The 10,309-nt window shown below is 54.3% G+C and overlaps 3 protein-coding genes across 3 annotated transcripts; 2 read left to right on the top strand and 1 right to left on the bottom strand.

The window, feature by feature from the left end:
* Nucleotides 1-397: 397 nt before the first annotated feature.
* Nucleotides 398-2,729, top strand: LAJ45_04734 (uncharacterized protein; the record flags this gene model as incomplete). Its single annotated transcript, XM_046114311.1, has 4 exons — nt 398-565; nt 633-750; nt 830-2,537; nt 2,630-2,729. The coding sequence occupies 4 exons, from the start codon at nt 398-400 to the stop codon at nt 2,727-2,729; spliced, it is 2,094 nt and encodes a 697-aa protein (XP_045972337.1).
* A 1,042-nt stretch (nt 2,730-3,771) lies between these two features.
* On the top strand, nt 3,772-4,173 carry LAJ45_04733 (uncharacterized protein; the record flags this gene model as incomplete). Its single annotated transcript, XM_046114310.1, has 2 exons — nt 3,772-3,774; nt 3,832-4,173. The coding sequence occupies 2 exons, from the start codon at nt 3,772-3,774 to the stop codon at nt 4,171-4,173; spliced, it is 345 nt and encodes a 114-aa protein (XP_045972336.1).
* Nucleotides 4,174-6,397: 2,224 nt separating this feature from the next.
* On the bottom strand, nt 6,398-9,784 carry LAJ45_04732 (uncharacterized protein; the record flags this gene model as incomplete). Its single annotated transcript, XM_046114309.1, has 2 exons — nt 6,398-8,675; nt 8,736-9,784. 2 exons carry the CDS (start codon nt 9,782-9,784, stop codon nt 6,398-6,400), a joined length of 3,327 nt encoding a protein of 1,108 aa, XP_045972335.1.
* Nucleotides 9,785-10,309: the final 525 nt, after the last annotated feature.

Below are 10,309 nucleotides of genomic sequence, written 5' to 3'. Positions count from 1 at the left end.
CAGTCATCCGTGTCTCACGCGAGAGGGTAATGGCCTGATGGACCCCACCGGGCTCGCGGCGGCCGGGAGAGCGAGGTGTTGTTTTAGGCCCCTTGCAGTGACTGAAGGCGACAGCAGCGCAGCACTGTTAGGCAGAGCTGAAAGAGAATCCACTGGCCATGGGAATATCAACTTCTTCTTCAGCATCTTTATCAGATCAGCATCTAGACCCCAATTGGCCAGTGTATTGGATATCCCTCAACCAGCAGTCTTGGCTGGTTGACCCTTGCTCAAGGAGGTGCCCCCTGAACAACAATCCATCCACACCCATCCATCCTATCCTGCTCTACATCTACAAATATCTTGCCGTCTCCCTCAAAACACTCACGACTGGACGACCCCTCAATTTAATTCATCAATGGCCTCTCCAATCCCCGTTTCCGCGACCATCGAAAAGACAGACTACACACGCTGGCGTCTCAGGTCTGAGGATGGCCGGCAGACATGGCACTACCTCACCACCGACAAAGAGCTAGCAGCCTGGCCGCAGTCCGTGGCCGACAAGTACCATCTCGGCCTCCCCACCGTACGTCCCTCCCCACCACACAATGTTAGGAATTGACCCCATACTAACCTGCTACATGCATTTCTAGGACCTCCCATCCCTCCCGCCAGCCCACTCCCCCTCGACGCCGCCCGCAACGGCCTCTCCTTCTTCTCCCACCTGCAAATGCCCGAAGGCCAATGGGCCTGCGAATACGGCGGCCCCATGTTCCTCATCCCCGCCGTCATCATCGCCACTACGTCACCAACACGCCCATCCCCGACCCCTGGAAAATCGAACTAAAAGCCTACCTCTCCGCGCGCGCCCACCCCGTCGACGGCGGCTGGGGCCTGCACATCGAAGGCGACACCTCCGTCTTCGGCACCGCCTGCAACTACACCGTCCTCCGCATCCTCGGCATGGACCCCACCCACCCGGTCGCCACAAAGGCCCGCAACACACTGCACAGGCTCGGCGGCGCCCTCGGCTCCCCGCACTGGGGCAAGTTCATGCTCGCGCTCCTCGGCTGCTACGCATGGGAAGGCATGAACCCGATCCCGCCGGAGCTCTGGCTCCTCCCAACCTGGATCCCCTTCCACCCCTGGCGCTGGTGGTGCCACAACCGCCTCGTCTACCTCGCAATGAGCTACATGTACTCGCTGAAGCGCTCGCACCCCGAGAACGAGCTGACGCGCTCGCTGCGCGAGGAGCTCTACACGCAGCCGTATGCGTCAATCGACTTTGCGCAGCACCGCAACACCGTCGCCCCGGGCGACATCTACCACCCGCACACCAAGCTCCTCGACGCGCTCAACGGCGCGCTCGGCGTCTGGGGCTCCTACCTGTGTCCGGGCGTCGTGCAGAAGGTGGCAAGAGACCATGTCTACGAGCTCATCAAGCGCGAGGACGAGGCGTCCGAGTACTGCTGCCTCGGCCCCGTCAACAGCCCGTTCAACCTCATTGCGCGCTACTTCGCCGAAGGCGAGGACTCGGACGCGGTGCGCGCGCACCGCGAGACGCTGAAAGACTTCCTGTGGGTCAAGAACGAGGGGATGCTGGTCAACGGCACGGACGGCGTGCAGTGCTGGGACACGTCGTTCCTCATCCAGGCCATCTACGAGAGCAATCTCGCCGAGGCGCCCGAGTACCGCGCCATGCTCATCAAGGCGCTGCAGTTTCTCGAAACCCAGCAGATCCGCGCGGACGTGGCGGAGGCCGACAAGGCGTACCGCCACCAGCGCAAGGGCGCATGGCCGTTCTCGAAGCGCACGCAGGGCTACACGGTCTCCGACACGACGGCGGAGGCGCTCAAGAGCGTGCTCATGCTGCAGTCTGTGCCGGGGATGCCGCAGCTCATCGGCGTGGAGCGCCTCCAGGACGCCGTCGACGTGCTGCTGACGATGCAGAACCCCAACGGCGGCTTCGGCACGTACGAGCTCGCGCGAGGCGGCAAGTGGCTCGAGGCGCTCAACGCCGCCGAGGTCTTTGGCGGCATCATGATCGAGTACGAGTACCCCGAGTGCACGACGGCCGTGGTCATGGGGCTGTCGTACTTCCGCAAGACATACCCGCGCTACCGCGCGGCCAAGATCGACAACGTGATCCGGCGCGCCGTGGCGTGGATCAAGAGCGCGCAGCGCGACGACGGCAGCTGGTACGGCAGCTGGGGCATCTGCTTTACGTATGCGATCATGTTTGCCGTGGAGGCTCTGAGGAGCGTCGGCGAGATCTGCCAGAACTCGGCGGTGGTGCGACGGGCGTGTGAGTTCCTCGTGAGCAAGCAGCGCGAGGATGGAGGGTGGGGGGAGAGTTATAGGAGTAGTGAGACGGGCGTGTATACGCAGCACCGCGACAGCCAGGTTGTGAATACGGCGTGGGCGGTGATTGCGTTGATGCATGCCGAGTGGCCGGACGTGGGGCCGATCGAGAGGGGGATTAGGCTGCTTATGGCGCGGCAGAGGGGGAATGGGGAGTGGGCGCAGGAGGCGATTGAGGGCGTGTTTAATAAGAGTTGGTGAGTTTTTTTGTCTTCCTTTCTGCTGCTCCTTTTTTTTTTTTTTTTTTTTTTTTGAAGGGGAGAAAGGCTAATGAATGGGTGTGGTGCAGTATGATCTCGTATCCGAACTACAAGTTTACGTTTACGATCAAGGCGCTGGGAATGTATGCGAGGCTGTACAGGAACCCGCAGCTGAGGCCTGAAGCGTAGGCCTGCGCGCGGGCGCGGACGCAAAAGTAGGCGGAAGGTTATGCGCAATTGATACGTACTTACTAATGAGGCGGGGGGAAAGAAAAAAAAAGGGGGGCATGAATCATGAGAGTTTGAACGTTCGGTGGTCTAAAGGGGGTTATACCAATGTAGTGTTTGTTTGTTTAACGCTAGCTGTAATTATGAATTTAATATCTTTAGGAGAGACGCTTTTTCGCGGCCGTGCCAGCAGTGTCCATGTGAAAAGCACCATGTCTAAAAGTAAAGTTGTGAACGGCCGGGTTCGGGTTCGAAGTGAAGATTAGGTCACGAACCATCACTCGATCGTGCTTTGTGTCTATTAAGGAGAGGAGAGAGAAACGAGAGTGATCTCGTGTGAAGGAAGGGGCTGGGGCTGAGCTACAGCGAGTGATATCCTATGATTCATGGCTCCACCTAGTGCAGTACAATACGCACACCCATTAATTAATGCAACATACTCTACCTACTGAAGAAAGAAAAACTTTGGGGTGAGATGTGCCGGTGGGGATGGGGCTCATTAAGCAAGAAATTTGGCGACTCTGGTTGATGCCCGGTACCATGAATCACACCCGTAATGAGTACAGTCAGTCAGTCAGTCACTTGGCGGTCCCATCACTCATCACTAAATGTGCATCCCCCAACTCCGTGTGGTATGATTTACCCCAGTACCAACATTCCGGCCCCCCCCCAATATTAGTACTAATGTCGCCGACGGGTAATTTCGCGCTGGCTTACTCTACTTGCGACGTCGACCATGGGGTATCACTCGCGCGCCGGAAATCCGGATCCCTGCCGGGTTGTACTGAGCGAGTCGGGAAAAAAAAAGCAATTATTGACATGTGTGTTTTAAAAGGAACGGCTGAACGTCGTAGCTAGCTGCCGGGAGGAAGGAATATAAATTGGGCTGTGGCCCCCCAGAGTAGGTAGGTGGGCATCGATAGCTTTATTCAAACAAGTACTATCTGAACAACGCACTCTAAAATTGATATCAATCCACCCCACTAATCAATCCACAACCACAATGGTACCCCCCCCCAAACCCTCTCCCTCTCTCCACTAACCCCCCCCCCCTCCCCCCTAGGACCCCACCACCCCCCAGAACCCCTTCCACATGCGCCTCCTCTACACCCTCGCCCTCCTTGTCCAGCTCAGCGACGTCTACAACTTCATGACGCTCTCGCGGCTCTTCTGGCCGCGGCGGTCCGATCTCACCGGTCCCACGAGCACGTTCTTCCTGCGCACGTACTGCACACTGCTGCTGCCGTACATCCTGCTGTGCTTCTGGCTGCGGCACTACCACATCCGCGAGACGGACGTGGGGCAGGCGCTCGGCGCGTCGTTTGCCCTGTTCCATGCGCTCGCGCCGGCGTGGTATGTGTGGAGCTGGTGGAGCGGCGGGTATGTGCAGAGGCCGCTGGGGTGATTGTGGCGTTCCATGTGGGGTGTGTGGTGTGGGCGGGGGTGGGGTGGGTTTCGTAAATGATAGCGGGCCGGGTGAGGGATGGGGGGATGGGCGGTGGGAGGGGGGAATGGGTTAAGCCAGAGGTGTTGGATGTAGGTATATAGCTTTGAATTGTGTAAAGAGATGTGGTAAAATATTAGGTTGCTAAATAAACAAAAAATAAATATCTACAAAGTTACAATTCATTAAGCCAAAGGGCCCTGCCCGATGTCTGTCTGTCACATTCCACAGCCAATATTAACTGGCGTTCCCAATTATTACCCACGCACCCAAAACAGCCATCCCTCCTTCCTCCTTCCCCCCTTCCTCCTCACTACCCCGAAAACACCATAATCGCCGAATCCCTCACCGCGCCCCTATCAAACACATACCTCCCCTGACTCCTCTCCACGCCCCCCACGACCCTCCTACACGCCTCCACCACCCACCCGACCGTCCTGCCCAAGGCCCCGCACTCAAAATCGTACTTCTCCCTCTCCGAGCACACCCTCGCCCCCGCCGCGCCATACTTGGCCACGGGCGTACAGAGCCTTTGTCGGCTCTGCAGACACGGCGCGGCGCCGAAGCGCACGATCCAGCTGGCGAGGCCGAGGCCGTCGCTGTAGGTGGGGGACGTGGCGATGGTCTCGCAGATGATGGAGCCGGCGGGGACGGCGACGAGGGGGTGTGCGGTTGTGAGGAGGGGGAGGGGGAGGAGGAGGGGGAGGAGGCGGCCGGGGCGCATGCGGTTGGGGACGGGGGTGGAGAGGCCGAGGGGGAGGGAGACATTGGGTGTCTGGGATTTTGGATAATGATATATCGATACTTGTAACTCGGGGTTATATCTATCTCTATCCCTCACTCGTGAGGCCACTATTACTATCATACATTGCATATCTATCATGATATATATACCCTCCCTCCCTCCCTCCTCCCTCCCCTCCCCCCCAAACAAACAATCCCCCTCCCCTCCCCCATCATTGTACTGCCAGCATCAATTATACCCCTCACAATTAAACACCCTCCCCCCATTCCCTCCGGCAGCACATCCCCCATCTCGCCGCCGGCGCGGCCCCTCTCCAACAAACACCCGCCCATCGACCACGACCGCTCCACGCGTCATAGAGTGCAATGGCGTGGGCGCTGTATATACCACCCCCTCGTCCGTTCCCAGCACCCGCGGCTTTATAATTTATGTGGCAGAACATCTATTGGGGAAGTAATCTAGCTAGCTACATGCGCAGTCAACACACTAAATACCATGTATCTATCGTATGTCCCGCTATCCATCTAGGACCAACCTCACGCCCACGAAAGCTAGGGCGCCGTTGACCGATCACCCTCTAGCAAACAGTCCCGTAGGGGCAGGGCCTGAAAAATCACCCACCAGACGAAGGGATAGTGCAAACCTCTCTTCTATCACAAGCCATCACTCGCATGGCAGGGTTAGGGTTTGTACGGAATGGTGGAACTACGTCATTGCTTGATTGATTGGGGGCTCATCAATTGATTGGATTATATATTGGGACCCGCCCTGGGGGAGGGGGGAGTGAATGGTGGTTTTATATTACTACGTGTGAGTGTGTATGTGTGTGTGTACATGGGGCATCACTCGGCTTTTTATCGGGGGTCGTGTCAACGACGGACGCAGGCTGCCGTCCGTCCGTCGAACCAGCAGGTCACACTCGTCAATGGGTAGGTTGCGGGAAGACGAGAAAAAAAACAGTAACTGTTTTTTCTTTCTTTCTGCCTGCTTGTGATTATGTGAAGTTTGGTGGGGGAGGGGATTAGATTGGCGACGGTAGGAAAGCTGTGGGATCCCGATTCGAGACCTATCATACTAGTTAGGGTCCCGAGGACAATGGAGGCCTAGGGCAAGATTGCTAATAATTAAAAGTAGGAGTCGGTTTAGATTGTAGCAGACAAAGTTTTTTTTTCATGAACTATTAGGTACATATTACAACAACGCAGGGCTGGGCTGGGGGGTATGCGGGATTAACAAACAGAATCTATTCAATCATTTTTTTTGGTTTCATAAACAAATAACTTCGTTACCAGGCAGACAAGGCATATTACAATGTTAACAAAAAAAAAAAAAAATCAGAAAGAGAAACGTAAAGTAAGAAGAAAGAAAAAAACTCCATCCAATGACATCATCATGCATACTTCATCTTTCGTTCCCTCATTTATTAAAGACGCAAAGAAACTACTGGAGCATATAACTCAGATCCGGTAAGCCGTCCACTACCCCATAAACAAGTCTATTCTCCTCCGCCTCCTTTGCGTTCTCACGCCGACCAGTGACCGAAGGCGGCGGAGCATCCCACAGGTCGGTACTGCTAGTGGTGGTGGTGGTGGTAGCCTGGTTGGAAAAAGGCGCCGGAGCTGACACGTTGACCGGAGTGGCAGCAGTGGTAGAAACCGAACCATCGAAGAATGATAGGTCCCACGTGTCGTTCCCACCGTTGCCGTTGCTTGCAGTGTTGTTACTACTTGTCTTTTGTGGGGCAGGTGGTTTCTCAAAGCTGCTAAAATCAAACATGGATGCGGTTGATTGTGTACTAGGTACCATGGATGCCTTCGGTTGTGGCTGCGCGTTTTGAAATGGAGCCGGGGAAATCGTTCTAGAGCTGGGGTTGAGGGGGCTAGGCAGAGCATTCGAGAAGGGGTTGCTACCCTTCGGTACAACGGGGGACTGAACCATCTCGCCCCAATCGTCATCGTCATCATCATCATTAATAGCTAGCTTAGATATTGCTGGAATAACGTGACTGGTGGTGGTAATCCTGCCGCTGCCACTCGATCTTGGCTCTAGACGTGGTAGACTGTTTGTTGCTTTTGGCTTTGACACCTCAGATGTCTTTGATACTTCAAATGCATCGAAGGAGCCCCAAGGATCGACTTTCAAGGCTTTCGGTTGGGTCTTTCCGACTGAGCTGGTTCTATTATGTATAGCATACGTAGGCGGATTTCCTAATACTTGGCTGTGTATTTTTGGCTTGGGCGTCAATGTAGACTCGAATGCATCAAATCCCCAGTTATCGGTACCAGTGGTTTTCGGACCAGAGACTTCCGTAGTTTTACGACTCGGTTCATCGGAGAGATGGGCGGACCCTAGGGGGGGTGCAGAAGACTTAGTTGACATGGAGCTTTCGAAAGCGTCAAACGATCCCCAATCATCTGTATTCTGTGAACTCAAACCAGAAGCCCCAAGGGGTTTGGATTGCGATCCGCCAGGGGGTTTGGGGGAAGGTTGCGCAAATGTTTGGCCCGGCGACGACTTGGATATCGATGAACCGGCAAAGGCAGGCGAAGAGCTCCAACCATCTATTTCTTGCCCTTCTAACATGGACAGCTTCTTTAACTCTGGAGTGGCAGAGAGCTTTCCCGATAATCCACCAGGAATAGTATCTTTAGTCATTTGTAATGGTTCTGCAGGCATGCCCCATCCATTGTCTTCGCCCAAGCCTATCGCTAGTTTGGTCGCCTCGGAGGTGCTGACAGGCTGTAGCAGGGAGGAAATTCGGCCTTGCCTTGCAACCGAACTGGAAGGTTTGGATTCGGCAGCCTTGTTCGGATCCTCAAAAGCACCCCACTCATCAAAGTTGCAATTGGCCTCAATATTAGACGGTAGCTTAACTGTGGTCGCAATATTTTCAAAGGCGCCCCATTCATCGAAGCTGGTGCTAGGGACTGGAACCGAGATTGACTTTGGTTGTTCCCCTGACATCGAAACCCCTGGATTTGATGAGAAGAGGCTATCCATCGATGCTGGGATAATAGGGGTGGTTGCAGTTGCCTCTGCAGTTCTTTGGGTACTTTGAGGTGATGGGCTCGACGGTCGTGTCGTCGCCAAGCTATGCGAGGGCTTGCTTGAGTGGTTACTTGCAACGGGCGAATGAGAGACCACAGATCTACTGGGAGTTACCGGTTGGGACGACATCCTCGAAGGGGTACTATGAAGGCTTGCCCTATAAGGTGTCGAGGGTAACTTTTCATCCCCTTTGGCCGAGTTAGAGCTTGAATTAGGATGAGATTCAATAATTGGTTGTGAATTATCGAAGTTATTCCACCCAAAACTCGCTACAAGGGGAGAAGATGGGGCTGTTTGACTTTCGGCGGGAGAAGTCTTTGTAGTTGATATATCAAACGGAGGTTTCGTAAGCCCTTGGCCTGTGGTTTTACCAACAACAAGACTACTATGGCGAGAGTGAGTGTTTACCGTGTTCCATTGAACAGGTAACGTCTTCTTTTCGACCGGTTCGACACCCTCTCCCCAGCCAAACATCGCCCCCAATCTCTGGGAGCCTCCTAAAGCCACGCCTCCCCCGGAGCTTTTATCTTCTGCCATCCATCTCGATACGATCTTATTGACGTCTTCCTGGATCTTGGAACCTACCCAGGTGACTCTGACATAGTCATCATCCCCGCTCTTGTCTTTCCTTATGGTTCCGCTCTGAGACAAACGATACCAAGCCTTTCGCCTATATGATTGCAGGGAATTAAAATTATGGCAACTTTGTGTGGGGGAGTGCGATACTTACGAATTTGTGGCGTATATAATTTCTTTGATCGGAGGCGGTTCTGGGTAGCTTGTAAAAATAGGATACAGTTTGCTGAGGAGAGAAGTGTCGATATTGAATGGAGTATCAACTTTAAAATGTGGCGTTTGAGGTAGAGGGGGGGACTCCTCGGGAATATCCTTTGTTAGGCTTTCTTCGGCGTCCTCAAAGTCGCCTTCGTTGGCAAAGTCCCCAAAATCATCATCATCTTCTTCCTCCTCGCATTTTGTTTCCTCCTGACCAATGTTTGACCCTCCTTCGGGCTCTTTCTCAATTTCAGGTGTTGGCTCTGTAAGAGATATCGTCTCGGAAGTCAATGGGGCCTCGATTGGTGCGATGTCTGGTGCAATTGTTTCTTCTTTCCCCCTTGTTTCAATCTCAATTTCAACTTGCTTGTTGTCCGGAGCCTCGATATTATCTTCCTGCTTGTCCACGTAAACAGAGCCCTCTCCATTAACGTCTCCTATCAATTCATCTGAGCTGGGAAGGGGTTTGATCTCTGGAACGACTCCTGGCGCTGATTCCCTACTCGTGTTGGTTTCGTTTACTTCCTCGTGCTTTATATCTCCCCAATCAGAGCCAGCAGCCCACGCGTCTGCTTCATCCGTAGCCCCAAACCAGTCTCCGTTCTTCTTTGCTTCTGGTTGCTGAACAGCATCTCCAGAGGTACTCGGTAACCCTACCTTTTCTTCCGTAGCCCCCTTCACAACAAACTCCGGAACCCCCACTGATGCCGGCTCAACCCACTCCGGGAGCCCGGAGCCCCTTATCACCCCCGAGACCGCACCGGAACCAACAGCAGGGGATGAAGTTGCCCATGCCGAAGCGTCTCCGAACTCGGGCTCCTCTGTACTCCATGGGTCGTCATGCACCACTACATTACTGTTCGGAATCCGGGGTTGCGGGATGTCCGTTCCAGCACTTCCAGCACTCCTTGCGTCCTTTGCATCTTTGGCATCGAGAATTGTGATGACCTCCGTTGGGTCTCGATCGTCTGCATCTGCCCACGGAGAAGCCCAGTCGTCTTCCATGGCGGTGGACAGGGCGATGGCGGGTAGAGCATTATTTTTTTCGGGAGTTTATTGGAGAGCTCTGTGCTGTTGGCGCGGTGACATCGTGTTTCTTTTTTGGTTTACCGTGGGGACGCTGGCTATTGGCTCGTGCAATGTGGAGTAGGAATAGGCTCCGGGAGGCCGGGTCAAGGATCATTGCGCTAACGGGCGAGGGCTTGGCTGTATGAGGTTAACCATCCAAGACCCAAGACGTCTCTTCGTGCGGCTCATGCTCACGAGAATGTGGGGGTAGCCCTTTTGGGGCAGTCTGTGGACAGCGAATCGAATCGATCTGGGCGCAACATCAAACTCCCACATCGGAGATCAAACATCACAAAAGCAAGGTTGAACCCTTTTGTATATCGATATATCCTTTCACGTTTCAATTCCGGCAGAATAAACAACACACGTCCAAGATTGTGAACACACAGATAACGGGGTGAATCGGCCCCAATTGCTGACAATTTACAGCAGCAAGTTTGGAGTGAGAAATGTATGTGCCTA

The sequence above is a fragment of the Morchella importuna genome, assembly GCF_003444635.1.
Source record: "Morchella importuna strain M04M26 chromosome Unknown Morimp01GS012, whole genome shotgun sequence".
NCBI classification, from domain to species: Eukaryota; Fungi; Ascomycota; class Pezizomycetes; order Pezizales; family Morchellaceae; genus Morchella; species Morchella importuna.
This window is presented reverse-complemented; position numbering and strand designations above follow the sequence as displayed.